Source organism: Zonotrichia albicollis, chromosome 9, assembly GCF_047830755.1.
Source record: "Zonotrichia albicollis isolate bZonAlb1 chromosome 9, bZonAlb1.hap1, whole genome shotgun sequence".
NCBI classification, from domain to species: Eukaryota; Metazoa; Chordata; class Aves; order Passeriformes; family Passerellidae; genus Zonotrichia; species Zonotrichia albicollis.
In genome coordinates, this window is record NC_133827.1 from 19882221 (window position 1) to 19904805 (window position 22585).

The 22585-nt window shown below is 40.9% G+C and overlaps 1 protein-coding gene across 1 annotated transcript; it reads right to left on the reverse strand.

Annotated features, from left to right (window-relative positions):
• Positions 1-73: 73 nt before the first annotated feature.
• Positions 74-21069, reverse strand: NMNAT3 (nicotinamide nucleotide adenylyltransferase 3). Its single transcript, XM_005489498.4, has 5 exons — positions 20931-21069; positions 12458-12594; positions 5476-5659; positions 1924-2030; positions 74-632 (listed from the first exon to the last, which is right to left on the reverse strand). The coding sequence occupies exons 2-5, from the start codon at positions 12564-12566 to the stop codon at positions 223-225; spliced, it is 810 nt and encodes a 269-aa protein (XP_005489555.2). The 5' UTR covers positions 12567-12594; positions 20931-21069; the 3' UTR covers positions 74-222.
• Positions 21070-22585: the final 1516 nt, after the last annotated feature.

Genomic DNA, 22585 nt, shown 5'->3' on the forward strand with positions numbered 1-22585 from the left:
TAAGGATTGCAGAATTACAAGGTAGGAAAGTACTGTATTTGACCCTTAAATCATATTTATTGACTTACTGAAATTATTTAAATACTAAGAATATTTATTGTGAAGATCTCCTTGTTTTTATTTTCACAAAGAAGCTGTTCAATTTCAAGAAATTTTAGAGTTTCCCTTCATTATTAATAAGAAACAACTTTCTCAAGAGATTTACATGACACAGTGCAGGAATCAGTCCCTCAGAGGGTTCAGTGCTGTGTTTTGCAGCCTGAGGGGCTGCAGCAGCTGCCCCTGGTTTGTGCGCTCGCTCTCCGCGGTGTAAACGTTGTGCTGTGCAATGTAGGCAATGACAGAGTCTGGGATCAGATATTTCACACTCAGCCCTCGGCACAGGGCAGAGCGGATCTGTGTTGAACTGATTTCATTCTGGATCCACTCTCTCACCAGAAAAATATTGTGCTGAAATTTAGATAAAAGCTCTGATTCCTGGATGAGCTGGGATGGATCAGAGCCAGCCCGGCTGATGCAGACCAAACCAAACTTCCCCACTATTTCTTTGATGTCTTCTTCCTTCCAGAGATTGGGTGTCTTAAATGTCTGTAGAAAATCAGCCCCACAGAGCAGCTTCAATTCTGGTAGAACTGGAAAGACAAAAGGAAATAACAGATGTCTTATCCTTTCTCAGTCTTCTAGGAAGTATATACTTAAAATCAGTTTTAACTCATCACTTTAGATTTTTTTAAAAAATTATTTTTTAAATTACTTACTTTTACTCCAGGCTTTTTTTCAGAAAGTTGCAAGAAAAATTCAGTTTAGGTTTTTATGTGTCTGGTCACAACTACTTTATCACCTACTTCATCGTCAATCAAAGCACATTGAATATTATCTGTACACAGGTTAAATGAGAATTTTTACTCCACTCAAGTAATCCAAAAAGGGGAAGAAGGAAATAAAGATAAATAATTTAGCACAAAGATTAGACTTGGTTGAACATGGCTACTCCACACCATCCTGCCCTGCTGTTCTTTATTGTCTCTCTTATTTGGTGTTCACTGCCTAAGCCCCAGCACAGAACTCTTTCCTCAAACTTCTTCCACAGCACTCATCATTATTGTTGCACAAACATTGACCAGGTAGTTTCACAGCCTTGTATTCATGTGAAATGAAGAGGAAAGGAGGTTTGCCTTCACTCTACATTTGTTTGATGGTTAGCACATCTGCAAGTCTTCTACAAACACCTTAAAGGAGATATTCAGAATGTAAGAAACATTCCAGTGATGATGTGTCAAAAGTGTGACTTCTTTCCTCCACCAACTGTAAAGATACAACTCCTTAACAACCAGCAACAACTGAAATGTATTATTAATGTCCAAGAGATGCTACAACACTAGAGGAAAAAGGCAATGTACCAGAAATCCAGCAGCATCCTGGCAAGCCATAGGGCTAGGGAAGATGATTAGATAGGGAACTGAAAACTGACATTGTTTCCAGAGCCTGCCATGCCTCTACTGCCAACAGGAGCTTTTCTGGCCAGCAAACATCCTCATGGCAGCATCACTACTGTGCTATCCATACACTCTGTCCATTGTCTAACACTAGAAGTAGAATTTTAAGCAATCCCTGTATTTTTTATGAATGTATTCTGTGCTTTGCAAAAGAAGCAGGGCCACAATGTACATCTCTGACAGAGCTAGAGAGTTGCTTATAAAATCAAGAATCAATACAACTCCAGGGTCTCTTATCTGTGTGGGAGCTATTACAGAACAACTGCCCCAGCAGGAATGTTGGCATTTGGCACGGCTTGGTTTTGGCACGCAGCTCCAACCCTCAAAACTCACCAGCTACTATGTTCAATTTTCTCTCTACTAATCTGGTAAAGCTGTAGAGTTTTTAATGATAAACACAGCATCATATTTACAGTCATGAACCAACCTGGTTGCTGGCAAGAAAGGGAGTCCACTGTAGAACTTTCTGTGGGAAGTTTGTTTCTTGTGAACTCCTTGGACTGGAACGTTCTGAGTGCTTCATTATAATGGTGCCTGCATTTAAAATAAAAGCTCCTGTGTGAGGTAATTCTCAGATATGCACCAAAGTGATTACCAGGTACTTTCCCCTTCCAGAACAGAGCCTACTTTTCTGCCCTTTGGATTGGAATACCATTAGTTACATTTTGTAAATTCATGTGTGATCTCCTTAATGGCATCCTGGTTTGTAAATTTTTGAAATTCCACCATTATAGCAATTTTGGTAGCTACTATATTTAAAACATAGAGGGTTTTTTGCCTGAAACAAGACTAAATCTCACTTCAATCACTAGCTCTGATTTTTTGGTTACATACAACCCCTCACGATAGTGTTTTTGTAACATGTGCTCTGTTTTGAGGAGGAGACATTCTTGTTCTCTCTCCTCCTCTTCTCCACAAAAATATGTTCCCTGAGTTTTCACCTTGCTGTTTTCCTGTTTATTTTAATTAGAAGAATCACAATTCCAAGAAACTAAAAATTCTCATAAGATTTTTGACATCTGCTGTGCTTCTAATTTTACTGAGTCCAGATCCAGGAAGGCAGGCAAGGATCCCTTTGCATGTTTTTCCAGGTTTCTGCTACTTTATCCTTTATCACTCCTCATCCCTGGGCCCCCCTGCAATAATGGTATTGCTACCTCATGGCAGTGGCCTTTTCTTTCCAAATCAAAAAACCCTGCTTGTTTAGAACAGTCCCTGCCTTGCACCATCCTGAGCCAGGCCTAAGCATTGCTCACATTGCACAAGCCAACATTCCACTGGCCAGGAAAACTGCACAGCCAAGAGGTGAGGCACATATGGCAGCAGAGAGTGGGTACCAGGAGCTGGGTCTGTGCCTTCCCACACACCCAATTTTAACCCTGCCTTGCTGTAAACAGGCTGCTGCTATGTATAGCCAAGCACACCGACTGTGTGTCGTGCTCTGACATTCTTGGGCCAGGATTCAAAAACAAGAACGTTTGGCAAAGAGCTCCCTGCAGGACCAACGTTACTAACACTGCAAAATCTGAGCTGCCCTGGGTCTGCTCAGCAGCTCAAGGGCTGGAGCAAGTGGGGCTGCGTTACTTTAGACACAGCAAAAAGGACAAACCCATCTGCCAGCTTCTCAAGCGTTTTCTGAACTGTGTATGAAGCTTTGAGTAACTACAGAGCTAAATCACAAGCACAACTCAACAGAAGTTGGGTAATGCAGATCTTTGCCAATTTTTAATTACTGTGTGGTATAGCTGCATGCCAATCACATCCACAGGAGCAATGACTGCAGTCCTTTGCCTTCTGACAATACTTCTTCCTTGTCTAGGAATACTCATCAACAGCAGCTAAATGGAAAACAGCTCTATTATGTTCCCTCCTCCTCTCTAAGAAAAGCCTTGGGAGAGTCTCCAAGATTTCCATACTAATTTAATAGCACTGCCATAAGTGGGATTTGAGCTTTGCTACTTTAAATTCTTTTGTGTCACAGCTACTTGGGATCCTCTGCAAAATCCACAGGTTTTGATGAAATGTGACATTTTTATTGCACTCAGTTAAAACAAGTACTGTAGGAAAAGGCCACTCATGTGTTTTAGGACTAAATGTTCTACTGCAGGTAAGTGTACAGCTCAAACCACTGATAAGAAGAGACACTTAGGTACAATAATGATTTCCTGCGCCTTGCAACGGGAAAATCTCTTTCTATTGGTAGTGAAGTTTCCTACCTGAGGGAGCTTATTGTGAAGGCAGCAGTTAGTCCTTGGTATTTTGAGGAGTGAGGAACCCATAGATTAACTCTGAATGAATGTGAAGAACAACAACTCTACAATAAACCATTGCCTGTTTATACTTAGTAAGGACCTGCTCTTTTTAAATCTTTTATTCACCTGTGACACTTAAAATACAGTGTAAAGCACAAACACCTGCATTTCATCAAAATGCTGCTTCCCCATTCAAGGGACAAGGTTCAGCACTGGATTATGGCACTGGTTCAGCTCATTAATACACATCAACATTTGTGGACAAAACAAGATTTAAGCTCATGTCTCTCCTTAACAAGCATCCATTTTAACATTTTGTGGATTTCCTAATATAACTAGAGGTTCACTTTTTAAGCAGATGGGAAGTTTGGCTGTTCATACCACATTGCCTGAGCAGAAAATTATTCATATAGGTTTTACTTACTGGATTTCTTATCCTGAAGAACTTGAAGTGGATTTATAATTTACAAACCCTGTCTTGCAGGCAGTACTCACTTTACTTGGAGCTGTGCAAGACCAAAGTAGGAGCACCTGATCTGTAAGATCTGACACTGCTTCTCTGGAGGAAAATGGTGTGACTGAACTGAAGTTTAGGACAAAAGCCCCATAACCAGGCCAGACTCTAGGACAGCATTTGGTGACTTCTCAAACTGGGACATACAGTTATGATCAGAGAAAGAATAGAGTTTTCTGCAAAGATAGAAAATCTCCCACCCTGATCCTGCTCTGCTGCCTGGAGGGAAGGGGCAAAAGGAGCAACTGGATGTCTGTGTTCCTTCAAGGAAGCAAATAAAAGCAGATCTAAAAGGCTCTACTTTGGCTTGTAAGTTTCCAATGAATTCTTATAGATGCTTTTGTGAAGTAACAGGTCTGGCTTTTAACTGCCTTCACAAAGAGCTACAAGAGCTTTTGGGGCAGCTGTGGGAGAGCACAATTTAGAGCCTTGAACACATGTTTCCACTTAGAAAGTCACCTAGAAAATGGGGATAAAAATGAAGCATCAATGGTAGCTCTTAAAGCACATTTGCTGTAGACTTCCATGAAGGTTTCCAGTTATCTGTTACCTTCTGTAGCACCTTTTCCAGAGAGCAGTTAGCATAAGAAGTTTGTGTTTTCACTCCCTGCCCCATATGCATTCATTGCCATATGGAAAGGACATGTTTTAAGGTCCTTGCATCAAGTTTTGGACTACTTGTTTAATTTCTCCTCCCAGCACAAAATCAAAGCAAACTCTGAGACTTTGAAGAAAACATCAGCAGTTATGGGCTTGGGCCTAATTTACCATTAGTGTTAATAAGAAAACTTTACAAGGATGTGTGAACAGATAAACCTGGAGGCATAATACTGCTACCATAGCTAACCTGGAACAGAGATGCTCCTGAAGAGCGGCACCATTTGTGAACTCTCTTACTTTCTGATCACAAACTCTCTATCACCTGCTTAGAGACTTACACCCAAGAAAGGTAACATGGGAGGCAGGAACTTTTCCTGCAGAACCCAGCAGTGGCCATCATTTTGCAGAGGCTTCCCACATGCATCCAGCTACTTGAAGGACATGAGGGCAGGACCATGGTTATTGCACAGGTCTGGGGGAAGCAAATGAAAGATTCCTGGTGGGGAGTCCTGACTTGCCTGGCTGTTTCAGAGCAGCGAGTTCTGTGTGTTGACATGGCAGAATTTTGGCAGTCAGTAATTTCATAGAGACAAGAAGAAGATAGTGTAATCACCTTAATACTTTCACTGTCTCTGTCCAGGTGTCCTGCTGGCTCTCCCAGGGATCCACACGGATCCAGTCAGATGTCTCCAGGGCCAGTCTGGCCATCGCCACCCGGTGCCTTGCTGACACCAAGCCTTGCTTCCCATAGCTATCACCAACAGGAGACATTATGCCTTCAATCACCTGGTATCTTCCTTTGGGAAAAAAGAAAAGAAAAGTATGAAAATTAAATCCTCTTCACAGAATCTTGAAAATTTAGGGTGGACAGGGCCTTGGGAGCTCACCTAGTCCAACCTCTTCAAAGGGTAACATCATGGTTAAGGGCAAAGGTTTGAGATGCTATGGACAACTTGATTTGGGTTTTGTTATTAATCCATTCCCAGCAATTACAAAATTAAAATGCAAATGTTTTGTTACTCTGTGAATTGCTCACAGTTACTATCATGTTTATCCTAATAAATGACCCAAAAAGGAAAGTTGACTAAACAGACAATTTTAAACCACGTAGACAGAGTAATAATTGATGTTGCACACTATCAAAATTGTTAGATGGAATTAATTTTCGTAGTCCAGTTAGTACAGCTTTGATATAGCCAGAGCAAAGAATGACTTAACTGACCACTCCTTTGTTCTTAGCTATCTGATCATTGTTATTTATCAGAATCATTGTGCCTTCCCTTGCGTTAAAGCAAGAATTACAGCACATTACTGCAGCTGTGATAGATGTGCTTCAGACAAATCAGAAGATTGAAGCACAAAGATGGGGCTAATGGAGTCTAAAACAAGACTTGGAGCACTGTGCTCCCCACATCAGCTCAGCAGCCACTAAATGCCTTTCTATCTGGCTGACTGTGTTAAATACATTTGACAATATGCCCCTGGTTTTCTACCCCTGTAACACAACATAACACAACAGACTGGTTAGATTTTGCAGTTCTGGCCCCAAACTAGGAAACAAAAATAAAGCACCACAACAAGCTGCAAGCCTTGAGAAATTGATAGGAGAGGAAGAGTGTTTCAGCTGAACAGAAATGAACAGAATTATTTTTTATGTAGCACATGCATTTTAAATAACTATGATAAATATGCTACTGAAGAGGGGAAAAAAATCCTTGTCCTTTTTTCTAACTCAATTATTTTAACAGAGAAACTTCAAGGCAGCATGCTACCTTTATTGCTTTGTAAGGAAAACAGCACCCCTGACATTTCTGATACTGGTACATGACAATTTAATATTCCAACACGAAAATGTCACTCTAGCAATGTCACATTTATTTTGATGTAATAAAATTTTCAAAAGAACTTCATTGAATTGGACTTAAAAAACCAGCAGTAAGATTCAATGAGATTTACATCCTCTTAAGATGTCAGTTCAAACCATCCTCTGTTTTAAAATATTCTCATTACAGCCAAAATGAGCAAGATAAAATTTTCCAGCATCATGCAAAGATGTGTATATAATTAAGTCCATCTCTTGATTTGAAATTGGAAATAATTCCACTTGATTTATGAACAGCAATTATTCTCTCGTACTCTGGTATTATACAGTGCTATAACAAGTTGTCATTTAAAGGGAAAGAAATTACAGTTTAAATTCATTTCTCGTTTAAAGGGAAGGAAACTTTCTTTCAAACTGCAGTTTGAATTCACTACTACGTTAACCTTATTAAAAGGTTTTTCCTACAAGATGATTTTATTTGCCATGTTTCACTTTCTTTACATTTCTATGGATATAAGTTCTTGCCTTATAACTTAAATGAATATATTAAATGAAAAAAATCACATTTCTGTGAGCTCATGCTAACCAAGCATATGGGTCTGCCACATCCTTGTGAGATGGAAAGATTTCAGTCTCTAATCTGCCCTTGAGCTGCATAAATGAAATGAGATAAGAGCTTCTGGTGCCATATCAGCTTTTGCCCAAGCAGAAATGAAACCAATTGGAAGAGAAAAAGCAAGGTTGGTAACACTTCAAAGAGTCAAACACAGGCATGGCTTGAGGAGATTCACAATGGAGTAACCAGGACTGTGCAAACAGGATGCACGAGAGCCTTCCTAACAGGAACACAAGCTTTAGCTGTCAAAATATAGGAAATAATTTTATTACTGGCTCTAAATAACTTCTTTCCAATTCAGTAATTTAGAAGTTCACTTGCTCAAATATGCCCCTCAGTTTTGGCACGTGTGTGAAGACAAAATAATTAAATTCTGTCACCTGGGGCTTTTATTAATGTCCATTGCAATTCTCTTCTCTCTCCCATAAATTATTACAGGTTGTTTCATACCTTCCTTGGTCCAGAATTACCTTCAAATCCTATTTCTCTGGAATTCTATTTGTTTTCATCATGTAGTTTGTTATTATTACTTGTCCTAAATATGTGTAAAAGTCCTCCAGGCCCTCAAGTGGCTTTGTTTTTCAAAATATACCTACCAAGAGCAGCAAAAAAGTTCCTCCTGCTATGAACTGGCATTTTCTAAGAACTGTTTAGGAGAACTGCCTAGTGCTCAGACAGCTAAATATAACAAAAGGAACGAAACAAAGACTGTTCCTTAAACATGTTAAAGAAGATTATTAAGAAAAATAGGTATTTAGTTTTCTGTTATCAAGGTGTCACTGTAAATTGTCACAAACACTAACATAAATTGTAATGCTTAATTAGCTTATTAATACTAAAGCAAATTTATCAAATGCCAATTCATACAAAATTGTTTGTGTATTTTGGTGAGGTTTCTAAAGATTAATTTCTTCTAGTAGTAAGTCTGTAATTCACTGGGAGAAATTATGCCAGAAGTCAATAACAAAAGTAAATAACCACTACAGAAAAGCAAATAAATGAAACACTTCTATGCATTTAACTCTTGCTCACTGCTCATTTCCTCTCAGTGTCAAGGGACAATGCCCCAAGAGAAGCTCTGCAGCTTCCTGGTGTTACCCTAGCAGTGAACAGGAGAAGCTGGAGGAATGCAGCCAGCTGAGGTGAGCAGTGGCTTGGCCTCGGTTGCACACACAGGAGGCACCAACCTGAGACCATGGGAAGTGGGATACTGAAAGGGACATACCTGGTCAGGTCATGGCCAGAAGAGTGTGCTGATGGGAGTCAGTATGCTAATGGCATGCTAATGGGATGCTAATGAACTGTTCTAGATTAGGTCATGTTTCTGGCTCTTGTTCTCGGTTAGTTTGGAACCTGTCACGTTCATGTCCCAGCTTGCGTTGGTGACTGGATCCTCACCCTCAGAATACCCCTGTATCTTGTTATGCTCCCCACACCCTCCTGTCTTTGGATCTTGCCCCTCAGATGATGAGGTTTCTTCATTTGTTATTTTGCTATTAAAGTTCTTTATTTTTGGGCAGGTCCATTGTTCCTGTCCCTCTGTTTTTGCCACGTTCCCCCGGCTGGTCTGGACTTGGGGTTGCAGAGAGCCAGACTGTGATAGAACCCAGTAATGGTGTCCCATTTTCCCCAGTTTTCGTAAGATAACAACTTATTATCCTTCACCTTCCCCTGGCATTTGTCTTGCCACAGATAACACATCTTGTCTTTCACACCCCCTTCCTTTGACCTGCATTGCTTTTGGTCTCACCTGGAAACTTGGGGGTGTAAGTACCTTCCACTGTCAACACTTGAGAAACAAGATTAAAAACATCTCTAGATTAATTCTAGTTCTATTTCTTTGGTCTTTACTGTCAAATGAGGAATACAGTCACAGAGAAGTAAAAGTACTTGATATTAGGTATTCATACTCCAAAGGCATCTGCCACAGTTTCAAAAAACAATTTTAAAACAAGGGACTGAGTATTGGAAAATTTTAGCTTTGTCTGAGGATGTGTAAAGTGCCAGATTCAAAAGAGTAGACAGAAAATCCAGGTAAAGAGAATGATTTGAGTCATTCAGGCACACATTGCTATGTGTGTTGTATTTAAAAGGCAGCATGACAAGATTTATTGGCTGATATTAACAGAAAAAGGATGAATTACTTGACATGTGGCAATGAAACTGCACTTAAAGAAACCCAATAAAATGTCTTACTTAAAATAGGGATGTATGAAAAATAAGATTAGGCAGCATTAGAAACTGATGTGATGTACAAAAAGCTGGCAGACAGAATTACTGGAGATGTCAGTCAGGATGCACATCAGGGATACTCACACCATTCGTGGCACTGAAACCTGCCTCTGAACTCACAGAACCCTGGAACTGCTGAGGTTGGAAAAGCCCTCTGAGATAACTGAGTCCCACCAGTAACTCAGCACTAGAACATGTCCCCAAGTACCACATCCACACATCCTTGGAACACTTCCAGGGCTGGTGCTGAACTCCAGCCAAGCCATGGCCCAACTCATCATTTCAGCCTGGTTTGTGATGGAGCAGCACTACTGAAGCAACAGGAGGATGAAGCCATTCCCAAGCTGTTGGAACTCAGTGCATCCCTCTGGGTGTCCAGAGCTGCCAGGACCCTGCCAGGGGGCTCAGAGACCCTGGCATACAGCCCAGAACACCTGTGGGGTTGATTATGACCCGTGGAGCAAATTACCAGCTTTGTATGAAGACCTGAAAGCCACATAAGTTTAGGTGGTATGATAATGAAGTTATCACGGGGTGAAAATGTGAATTTTAGGATTTTTGGTATGGGGGTTATGGAGACAAGATGGAGGAATCTGGGCATGTCCAGCTGTTCTCCTTCTTCTTCTTTTCTCCATTTTCTGCAGTGATGTTGGCACTTTGGGATTGGTTTAGAGTAGAAGTGCACTGTCTAACACAGGTGATGGGTATTGGGAATTAAGTGTAAATATGTTATAGGTAGTTTGTAGTATAAAAGGACAACACAGAGTGCTTGTGGCTGCCCTGCTGAGCAGATCTTGGCTGGGCAGAAAGAACATTTTATAGATAAGAATTAATAAACAACCTCAAGACTGAAAAGCGAAGATTCCAGACTTGTTCTTCAGATGTGTGGGCCAAAACAGAGACAGAGACATCCTGCACATCTCAGGGCAGAAATTAACAACCAAAAACCCAAGACCAAGTCTAGGAAACACATCCCTCACACTAATCAATTAATCCCTTACTCATTTCAGGCATCCAGTGTGGATGTCAGCTCCAAAGTGCACTGTTCCCTCTGAAAGGGAACCACTGCTGCCTCAAGTCAGACAACTCCTGTTCTCCAGCCCCTCCATCAGCTCCCAGGCTGCAGCTGCTGCTTCTTCTTAGCAAATAAGCTCCAATTTCTCCTCTCCTTCCCTGCTAACCACAGAAGTAGAAACAGGGCTGAAACCATGAGAGAATGACCAATAAATTTGCTGGGTAGGAATGGTTCTGCTATAAAAGAGGCATCCAGAATCAGTCATTTTTATAGCATGCTGCCAACCCCTTCTGCTTGAGAAACTTCTCTGTCAAAGAAGGGTCACAGGTGGGGTTTGAGCACCCACACATACAAACCATACACCCAAACCCACAGCACAAACACATCCAGCTGCTCCTGGAGCTTCTGAAGGGGCAGCCACCTCTGCTCAGGATGGGTAAAGCTGCTGCAGGCACACTGAGGGCTCTGACTTTGCTGCCACGCTGGGTGAAGCTTTCAGAAAGTGCAAAGACAATGCTGTAAGCAACCCAGACACCAAAGAAGGATTATCCAATGCAGAAAGTCCTTGTACTTGTAAGGCTTCACAAATGAAAATAAGAAGGCAAAAGGCAAGTCGCATCCTACCCAGAACTAGGCATTGACATCAGGTATAATACACAATTTCCGTTTCAACCTTTCAGAATTTCATTTTTAATATGATTATTCATAGATTTTAAGCAAACTACCCTGACTAAGGGGTGGAGTCTTTCTAAACTGACCCTGGGGCAGACCAGACATTAAATTGATTCAGACAGAATAATAACTAATTTCCCAGTTCAGTCCTTCTTTAAAGGCAAAGAGAAATGTTACTGGACTACAATTTATGACTTAAACAGAATTACCAGTTGGTCTCATATTACCTTTCTACTCTGTGCATATCTGGGTAGCAGAATAATTTATAAAACTATGGTGAAAAAAGTAAATGGAAATATCTTTTTAACCCTTTATTTCTAGTCCTGCAGGAGCAACAAAATAATCTTAGTTCGACTTGTAGAGGTCGAACTCTGTAATTCCTCCTCATGACAGTCAAAGCCTCCTCACAGGATATTCTGAGTGTGCAACTGATGCTTTTACTGCACACTGGTATCAGTGGGTTCCCAGGTTCTCTCCCCCTGCTCAATTTGACAGCCAAATTCCTTTTACTATTATTTGCAGTTTAGGTTCCTACTGAACCACCTCCCTGGAATCTTGTCTGTCAGATTCCAATAAATAATGATTCCCTCCCAACCATTTCCAAAAACATAACTGCATATATTAGCTGCAGATGGAAAAAAATAAAAAATCCCTGAGCAACTAAGGAGCTGCTCAAGCTTAGAGTTCAAGGCTTTCCAGTGGCATTTCTGATTCTTTCTTAAATTCCTGATGTTACCACCTTGCTCTTTTGTTGCCAAAACATTCTAGCCTGTGGCATCTTGCTTTTCTGATCTTTTTTTAGGATAGATGAAGTGCCTCTTAGTGAAGACAGATAATGAATAATTAACATTTCATCTTTTCTCCAATTTCCCCTGGCTGTCAAAACTGCTACCTGAACTCTTCTTCATATTGAAACACATTGTATCAGAAAAGCACAGAATTAGAACATAAAAGATCTTCCTAAGTTTCAAAATTATTAACCATATTATTTCACAAGGTTCAGCCAGTGCCATGAGCAGGATCTTCAAACTGCTGATAAAACTTTTACTCTACCTGCATGAGCACTCATTATACTTGCTTATACACTGAGGTAATGGCAGACTTTCTATGTTGAATATCCCATGAAAGCTTTACATTAATATCAGTGAAGAATATTAAAATGAACCCAGCTGTAAAGTAAGAGCTGATCTAATTGAGTATTAAAACTCACTTTTGAGTTTTTCCCAGGCCTCACTGACCTGTCTGGTGCAGGTGGTCTCTGGCCAGCTCAAACAAACGCATGTGCATGTTGGTGGTGGGGTTAAAGGAGCCACAGGCCAGGAGGATGACAGGGATCCTGCTCCTCATCCTGACAGCAAAACATTACAGCTCCTTCCTGAAGAAAAAAAAAATTAAAACAAAAACATGAGAAAGAGGAGTCTGCCCTTGGTTCCTGAACTAAAAGGAGCTGTTTCCAGGGCTGGGTGTTCCTGGAGTATCAGTGCCGTGTCCAGAGATCAGTCCTGTCCCAGCATTCAGACCCTGCTCAGGAACACAGATGCTCCTGGATATTAATTAGGAAAACAACAATACATTCTGCTTCCCCACACACAGACATGGCTACAACATACTTCTAGAAATTTACATTGCTGTTACTAAATCCTGACAATTTTTTTTTACTTCTTTTTAATTTTTAGCTTGCTTTTATTAGAGAGAAAGGTTTTGTTCTGTCTTTGTAGCCATTGATAATGTTGGTATCCGCAGGCCTGCTACAAAAGCAAATTTTATTTTTAAAGTAACTTCTTTCAATGAACCTTTGCAACATGTGACAAATCCTCATGTGCAACACCCAATCCTGCAGTGTTACTTCCTGGGAGCTGGGCAGGCAGCACTGGGGGCTGGCAAACACTTCCTGCCAGGTTATCAGCATGGGCATGGCTGGCTCCTCTGCTGGACTGCAGAGCAATGGGCAGGGCACCTGCAGAGGGAGCACAGCTGTGTCAGGAAATCTGCACGGCATTAAAAAGCTGGGAGGAGCGTTGCAGGGGTGTTTACAAAAAACCCTCTCATAATTTGGTTAAACTGTCAGTCGTCTACTAAAAATGTAGCAAAAATCAGTTTAAATCCACTGTGCTTGGAGCTATTTACTTGCATAACTCTTTTTAAAACTAATCCAGAATACAACTGGCATGATAAAAACAATTGTGTCCTGCATCCATGTCTGGAAATCCAAAGTCTTTTCCTGGAATTTGAAATCTCTACATTGCTCACACCTGTGTATCATACAAACACCACTATCCTCCCTTCTCTGGCCTCCAGCCCCCCCCATCAAACAGAATCTTCCTGCAGGAGACACCTGCATCCCAAACTTCAGAACCCAGTCCTGGGATAACAGACCAAACCCAGCACAGATTTTGTGTTCTCGTCAGCCAAATCTCAGTCTCCTCATGCATTGTAGCTGTAGCTCAAAGCTCACTTCTTGTAGTTACCAGTTCTTACAGTCCCTTTTTCCCTCTCCCCTTTCTCTGACTTAGAACAATTTAATAATAATTGTTAAATCCATGCCAAGTCCATGTTTTATAGCTGCCAACCCAATCAGTTCATTTATGGAGGATTTACACCTGAAGACTGGGACTGTACCGTGGAACAGCACTCAGTGCACCAAGTAACAAGTGTTAATATTGTCATTTGTGACTTTTTCAACCTTTGACATTTGAACCTTTTTACTGAGAAAATCCTTTGAAGTATTAAGTGCTATCTGTACCTCCAACATCTAGTAATGAATACAATTGTTTTAAAATGTTTTTATTCTATTTTCCTCATTTCTTATCATACTAGGGGAGACATGCTGGGGAGAAAACACTTGGCTGTAGAGCCACTGAAAGACAGGAACAGTTTTATGGTCTGTGATGGGAGCAGCTGGAGGAAGCTCCTTTCACTGCATCCTGCTCTCTCCTCTGCTTTACTGTCCCTGTCCAAACACAAAAACTCCCACATGAAAAATCTATGCAAAATGTATAGCTTCTTTATTGAGAAAAAACCAAAACTGTTCTTTTGTTCAGTATCAGCAGTTCTGTAAATGCATCTCCATTGGATGGGGGGAGGTGTTTCTGCCCTGAAACGGAGCAAAACATCAGCACCTGGATGGAGCATTCATTGCTGGCTCACAGCCCTCCCATGCTCCCTCCTGTTCTGATCAAGTGCAGTTTATATTTCCAAAACTGTTCCTTTATTTGTCATCTCAACTGAATGATTGCTTTTGCTTTGCTTTTAATTCTACACATTATTCCTCACCTGAAACAAAGGTGTTGGACAGTTTTATACCCTTACTCATTTATACCCTGGAAACTCCAGGGAAAGACTTCAATCTGTGACTTTTAGTGATAACCTGACATACTGACAATGGAAATTCAAAAATCAAACCACCACCACTACCAAAAAAAACCCCAACAAAACAAAACCAAAAAATAAAACAGAAAAAAAAAAACCCCACAACAAACCAAGATTGTACTTATAGAAAATAAACACAATGAAAAGCATCTCACAAGGTATTATACATCTAGAAACTCATAAACACCCTATATATATATATATATATATAAACACCCTATATATATATAGGGTGTTTGTGTTTGTGTATATATTTTAGTGTTTGTTTATATATTTTAAATATATATATTTGTTTTTAAATCAGTGTTTTTATTTTTACTGTCCCCAAATATGGTGCACCCTACACCTATTTAACATGTTCAGGACAACTTTTAGTATTTGAAACAAAACTTTCTGATTCAGTTGCTATCTCAGCTGGTATTAATTACTAGGGGGGCTTCAAATCATTAGAACACCTTACTCAAAGTAACAGAAAAAAAGGACAGTAAACTGATTTTTCAGCTAAGCTCCCTTGAGCAATCCAGCCCTGGGGGAAGTTTAGACACAGAGTCTGTGTGCCCTGCTCTGGGCCCGTGTTCCAGCAGCCCTGGGCAAGCAGTGCATTCCCAGAAATGCCAGTCTGCAGCTTGGGAAGCTTCCAACAACAGGGCCATGGTGTGGCAATGCAGAAAAGGGCACTCACCTCCAGATGGGGAGGCCACACTCAAGCCATAGAAAAAAGGTTTGATGATGGACAAAGCATCATGATTTTCATTTGATAGTTCCTGCAAGTTCTGTCCCTGGTGCCTGTATTCCTACAATATGTCAATAGCAGATGATGTTACAGATGACCACACTTAAGTTCTGCTGAAAGTCAGTAATTAGAGCCATATCTGATTAATTATCAGCAGCAGAATGGAGTGCTGAGCAGCACAGTCTGATTCATGAGCTGTTAAATTAGTAAACTGGAGAACAAGGCCCTGATACGTGCACGCTGGGAGCCACTCACCCTTGAGGGAAACATTTTTGCAAAACACAAATAAACCAAATCCTAGCACAGGATTAAAGCATTATCTCCTCATGTGAGGGGGAATCTAGATTAATTTAGATGAAATTTAGATTTAAACAAGTTCAAAGCTGCTCAATTCTATTATTTTACTGGGCCACATCATCCCTTCATATAAATTCATGCAGATGCAATGGGACCAGCTGAGTTACATCAAGTGACACTAAGAATTTCAGAGTTGTGAGACAGATTTTGAAACTCAGGAAATAAAACTACATTAGTAGCTGACCCAAATCATAGCAAACCACAGTACACAAATATCCCTAAAAATATGATTGGATATGAGAGTTTGTCATGCTGTCAATAATAATAATTCTCTGCTGCCACAGAGAAGTTACTCCAGTCAGTAAGTCCCCAGCATTTGCTGTCACCAAAAGCAATCCTCCACAACAGTGACAAATATTTACCTGTATATCCCCACCTTCCCCTTAATAATGAACATATGTACCTGGGTGAGGAAAAATGGAAAATATATAATCTGGGGCAGTATTTAATTTACTCATCAAGAAGTTACTCACTCCAGCCACAAAGGATTTTACAAGGAGGACATATATATTACACACAGCCCAATATGATGCTGTAACCCTCCAAAAATAGCTTTTTCAGGACCACATGGTGAGTCATATTATTATTATTAAATTCCAGTGATTCAGGTGGACCCCATCTGTTTGACTTTCACTGCAAGCCATGACAGGATACATAATTTCCTATCAAATTGACTGTATCAGAACCATGAAGCTGCTCCTCCCAATCCCTACAACAGACTTTTAGTCAGAGAACACAAATCCCACTGCAGCTTCAGAGAAATCCCAAGATCTGCTTTCTCTCCTCACTGCAGTATTCAGCAGAGCAGCAACTCATCCAAGCCTATAAAAACATCTGGGCTTTTTCACATCTGGGCTTTTTCACATCTAACACAGAAGATGGCTCAAAACACAGCAAATGCTGCTTTTGACAGTGCACAGGGGGGTTTGCCTGAGACAGACGATTTGCTCACTTTGGGGACCAAATTTTCCCAGCAAAACAAAACACCTCATAGAAAACTGCCTGTGGCCCAAATTAAAAGTGCCCCGGTGGCAGCCAGAGAAAGCAGCCTCAGTAGAAGTGTCTCCTCCTCTCCCGAGATTATAATTCTTCCAATCACAGCACACTTCACTCTTGCCATCCCTTTATTTCAGGCTGTATTCCCTTCCACAGAAGAACCAACCAAACCTCTCCATCAGTTACATCTCTAAAACCTAAACATGACTTATGGCTCCATTTGCTTGGAATGAGTTTTTTCTTCTGAATGAAACTACTTCTCTGTTTTCAGTTTCCAATCCCCAATCTTTCTGCTTCACTACTACAGAGAATCAGCAGTCTAAAGTGCCTAAAGGAGAAAATTCACCACAAAAATCACTCACTGCCAAAGCACAAGAAATATAAATAATAAGTTGAGCACAGTCATGCAGTCTGAAATACATGCAAATATTGAACCTCCAGTTAATAATGAACACAGCATTGCCTTCAACAATTTTGTACTCTGAAAAATTTGAGCAGAATTATTGCTTAGCACAAGGTAACAAAGATTATATTCTCAACACACACAAAACAGAGCCTTTGAATTCAAGTGAACAACACATTTTTTTAGCCTGTGAGTTGCTGCAAGTTTGTGACTAGAATTCCACAGTGGGGCACAGGAGTGTCTGATCCCAGAGTCCAGCCACTGAATTATCCACAGAGATACTCCCATGATAATATCCTAGTGCTTTTCTGAGTATTCTTAAGAATATTATATGTTATTAACATTCTTAATCATCCTGCAAAATCATGCTTACAGGCTGCTCATTGCCTGAACAGCAACAAGGAATACAACAACTCAGCAACATGGAAATCTGAAAACACTATTCCTGCACGTCAACAGTAAACTACCATATTTTTAACATCCCTATTTGTGCATTTATTAAATATTCTGAGGTTATTTCAGATTTTATGCTGTCATTAAACAGCAAACATGTAGATATAACCACAGCATAATGTCCTTAGTGTTATTTTTCTGTATCAGGGAAAATAGTGAAATAATCCCATTTTGTACAAAAGGCATTAATTATATTCTAACTGCTCATAAAACACTTGACAATACTTAGGCATAGAGCTCTGCAGCAGTTCCTTCTGGTGATAAGGCCAGTGATACTCCACTAACCCAGAACCATGCAGAAAATAAGTAAAAAAGGAGCAGACTGGCCAACAGCTCGTAGCCAGTGTTTGCTGGGTAGTGCAGGATCTCACTGGCCTCCCACACCACCACTCCCTGCACAGTTTTGCAGCATTGCCACAACTCAAGAGAATATGATCATCTCCTGTATCTTGTATTTCCTGCAGTATGATGTTTATAATTACTGCTCCAATAATCCTAGTGATCACTCAACTCCCTTCCTATTCTTTGTGCCCACATCACACTAATAAATAAGCTTTTTCTTCTTCTACAGAAGAATTGTCTAAACTATTCTGAGTCCTCCTTCTGTTTGCATGTACGAGTCAGTCATCCACAATGCACAATATACTGATTTACAGAAAAAGAGGATTCACACAGAACTGCAGCTCTGGGAGCCTATTTTAAAGCAAACAAACTGCTGATTTAGTGAAAGCACCAACTTATCTGTCAAAACAAACTCTTGCTAGAACTTCAAGAGTTCCTGTTGAGAAGCCATTCAGAGTGATTTTTTTTTCTATCAACACTTCTGTAATTTTCTTTCAACTAGTAAAACACACTTAGCATATCCTAAGGCAAATCTCAGAAATGGAGCTCGCACACAAATGGAAGATAAATTTAAGTAGTAAAGAAAACATCTTCAATCAGCTCTTATAAAGCTGGTTTTACAAGGCAGCAAGCTAATGAAACCCCTAGCAGTGCTACTGCAGAACACTCAAATGCAAAATAATTATATATAGCACCTACAGCATGAGACAGGATTTCCAGAACACAGAGCAAGACCTGCCTGTGCCAGATCACTGGGCTGCATGGCATTTCTTATGCTTTTGAAGTTCCCCATTATACTTTGTGACAAATTTTTTCATTTCTGCTAATTATTGTTCAGAAAAACGCACAGTGCTTGGTGAGAGGGTGACATCCACACCAGAATTTGAGTGGTAATTGCACAGCCTGTTATAAATGAGAAGCTTGACTAGGCCAATATTCAAGCAGTAATCAATTTATTAATTAATATGGTAAAGTATGAGCAATACAGCACTGGGTACAGGGGGGGAAGTTTTCCCTCCAACTGCACACCCATAGCTGAGGCTTACAGGTATTTATAGGGGTACTCATCAGCTTTCTCAGCAGTTTCTATTCCAATTTTTACTCATCAGCAGTTTCTATTCCCAATTTTTACATCACAGTTCTATACACGATTGTGATTTAGTTTTTCTCAGGATGTATCCCAAAAGGAGCATCCCCAGATGGTGGTGGTCCAGTTTCTGAAAGAAGAAAGACAAATCCCATTTGGTGGAGTCCAGCTCCCCAGATGTGGGTCCACCTTTTAATTGCAAGGACTATAAATCTCATAACAATGATGTCCAGCTTCCCTTGCTCAAAACTATAAATCCTTCAGCTGATGTTCATCTTCCTTTCTCAAGCTGCTTTTCTCTGCTTTATTAAGGTGTGAGATAAGCATGTTTCCTTTATATATATTCCAAAGCTGTAGTTTCAAGGATACAAGCAATATTCTAAAATTATACTTCAAAAGGTTATTATTGCAGAACTCTTTAAGGAATAACTACAAGCAAAAAGCCACATCCTTAATGCTTTAATTCCAATGCTCCCAAATCAACCAAGGTTAATTGCAAACAAAGGATAGGTTCAAAGGCCTTCTTCCATGCTTTACTTTCCTCAGTTATTATTAGAATTCACAACTGTACCATTGTCGGTCTGCACACATATCACAATCAGAAATACACACATTGCCTGTATGTACCTGACACAAAACACAGCTTGGTATTTCACAGCCCTCAGCTAAACCTTCACTTACCTTAAGTAGTAAAACTTTTAGAGTAGCTATTCTGAATATTAGAGTAAAATAGCATTGAACTGAAGTATCTAAAACTCAACAGTGGACATATTGTAGTCCCTCTTTCTTAATAAACCCAAGCAAATTCATAAAGTATAAAATTACCTCAGCCCAATATTAAAGTTTATTTGGAGAAATAGAAATTTATCTCTTTTTTTTTTTACTGATTTCTGAAACAAGGCAATGCTCTCAATCTTAGAGAATGGGTCTCAGTCCCCTTACACTGTAGGGACTCAAAACTCACCAGGAATTTCTGCAGTTACTGTGGGAACACCTTATTTTAGCCATAACTCCTATTTTTCACATAGGAGCACACAGGGAAGGCACAGTCGGGCTGGGACACAAGCAGGGCTCCAGTGGCACGTGGGCCTTGACAGCTCCACCTGCGACTGAAACACTGCAGCAATTAAATCCTCAGAAATCATCCCTGCTATGAAACCCAGTTTGACTCATTAAATTATTTTAAAAGGCACAAGCTCAAATTCCCCTCTGATAGGACTGCCACTTGTTGTGTCCTCCGTGTTCCCCACACACAGCTCTGCACTTCTCAAAGGTCTTTGAGATCATCTCAGGGCTAATTAGGTTGTCACAGAGTAAATTCTGAAATATGCATTTCTGAAGTTGGAGGCATGAAGGCAGTTTACACACAGTGGAAGCAGACTTCAATAGCAAACAGCACCTGGAAAATGAGCTCACACGGACTGAACTGCTACAAAGCTTAAATAAAACAAACACCGTGCACTGTTTATAAAATCAAACAGCAGCTGCTGCACCCTCTGAAAGCCGGTGAAAAAGACGAGTAAGTTACGCGGCGAAAACCAGATGGATTGAAATAAACAAAAAGTAACCATATCTGCTGTTGGCCTCTTTAAAACCCTCACTGCACTTGGCTAGGTGCTGGGGTAGGAGGGGTGAGAAGGGAAAAAAAGCATTCTGTTTTAAACACACGCACACAAACACACACACACACACACATATATATATATATAAATAAATATAATAGATATGTCTATATGGCAGTGGATAAGCGTTTATCGGGTGCGTGGCGTGGCCAGCCCAGCAGCCGCGGCCGGGGCTTTGAGGCCTACCCGCAATAACCACAGTGCCCGCAATGCCCTCAGCGCCCGCCCCGCGCCGCGCTCCCGCCCGAGCCCGAGCCCGCAGCCGCTCCCGACTCCCGCCGGGGTCCGGCCGCCTCCTCCCCTCCTCCCGTCCGTGTGTCCGTCCGTCCATGCTTCCTTCCGTGCTTACCGCAGGACAAGCGGGGCCCTCGCGGTTGGCAGCGCTGCCCCCGGCTCCTGGGGCAGGCTCGGGGCAAGCTCGGGGCCGGCTCCGCGCGGCCGGGCCTCCCCCAGCGCCGCTGCCCAGCGGCAGCCGTGCCCCGTTCCACAGCTGTGAGTGTGCTCTTATTGTCACCTGAGGGTGACCTCTACAGCAGTCAGTGTGTTTTTATTGCCACCTGAAGGTAACCTCCACAGCAGTGAGTGTGTTTTTACTGTCACCTGAAGGTGATCTCCACAGCGGCAGCCGTGCCTCCCTCCACAGCAGTGTGAAATACAAAGCTGTGTTTCGTGTCAGGTACATACAGGAAACGTGTGTATTTGTGATTGTAATATGTGTGGAAACCGACCATGGGACAGTTATAAAGATGAATTCTAATAATAACTGAGAAAAATAAAGCATGGAAGAACGCTTTTGCTCCTATCCTTTGTTTGCAATTAACCTTTATAAGTCTTAAGTTGATTTAGAAGCATTTGAATTAAAGCTTTAAGGATGTTGCTTTTTGACAGGAACTTTCTGCTTGTAACCTTAAAGAGTTTTGCAAAAACACTTTTTGAAGTATAATTTTGGAATATTACTTGTAGTAAGGATCTTTTGAAACTATAGCTTTAGATAATATAAAAAGGAGACATGCAGCTTGAGAAAGGAAGATGGACATCAGTCAAGGACTAATAGGTTCGACCGAGGGAAGCTGGACATCGCTGTTATGAGATTTATAGTCCTTGCAATCAAAAGGTGGACCCATATCTGGAAACTGAACTTTACCAACTGGGATTCGTCTTTCTTCTTTCGAACACTGGACCACCACCATTTAGGGATGCTCCTTTTGGGATACATCCTGAGAAAAACTAAATCACAATAGTGTATAGAATTGTGATGTAAAAATTGGGAATAGAAACTGCTGATGAGTAAAAATTGGAATAGAAACTGCTGAGAAAGCTGATGAGTACCCCTATAAATACCTGTAAGCCCCAACTATCGTGCAGTTGGAGAGAAAACTTCCTCCACTGTACCCAGCACTGTATGCTCACACTTTACCATATTAATTAATAAATTGATTGCTGCTTGAATATTGGCCTAGTCAAGCTTCTCATTTATAACAGCAGTGAGTGTGTTTTTATTGTCACCTGAGGGTGACCTCCCAAACTTTTGGTTTCCTGCTGTTACTGAGGGTGGGCCCTGCGTCGGCTTGCGAGGCACAGAGTGGGAAACCAGTGGGAAAATTCACTGGAGGTTTGTGTCTGAAAAGGATACAGAGGAGTCCTGTAACTTCGTTTAAATAAAGGGAGAGGCCCTGGGGCATTTCCATCTTTCACATGGCTGGGGGACACAGCTCCATTTTTGTGCTAATTTCCCATCCTCATCACCCTCTTGCTCTCCCCATCAGCCGGCGTTCTCATAAGGCATTTCCTACATCCCTACTTTATGTCCCTCTCTACTATGTACCCTCCTTTCTTTTGTTCTTTAATGTAACAAAACACTGTTCATAACTCTGTTAAGACTTTGTTCTTTCTCTTTAAGGTCAGGAATTCACCATTCCTTGGCTGAACAGCAGTCTGTGCCAATTTGCACCATTTTCTACAGCTGATAGTCTCTTCCATCACCTCCCTGTGTGTGAGTCCGTG

Bases quoted from the DNA above. Each gene is read 5' to 3' on its own strand.
- NMNAT3 (XM_005489498.4), bottom strand. From the start codon at position 12,566: ATGAGGAGCAGGATCCCTGTCATCCTCCTGGCCTGTGGCTCCTTTAAC. The intron at 5,660-12,457 runs GTCAGTGAGGCC...TTTTTCCCAAAG, and splicing joins AGACCACCTGCACCAGACAG to GAAGATACCAGGTGATTGAA. The intron at 633-1,923 runs GTTGGTTCATGA...TTGTCTTTCCAG, and splicing joins CCTTTCTTGCCAGCAACCAG to TTCTACCAGAATTGAAGCTG.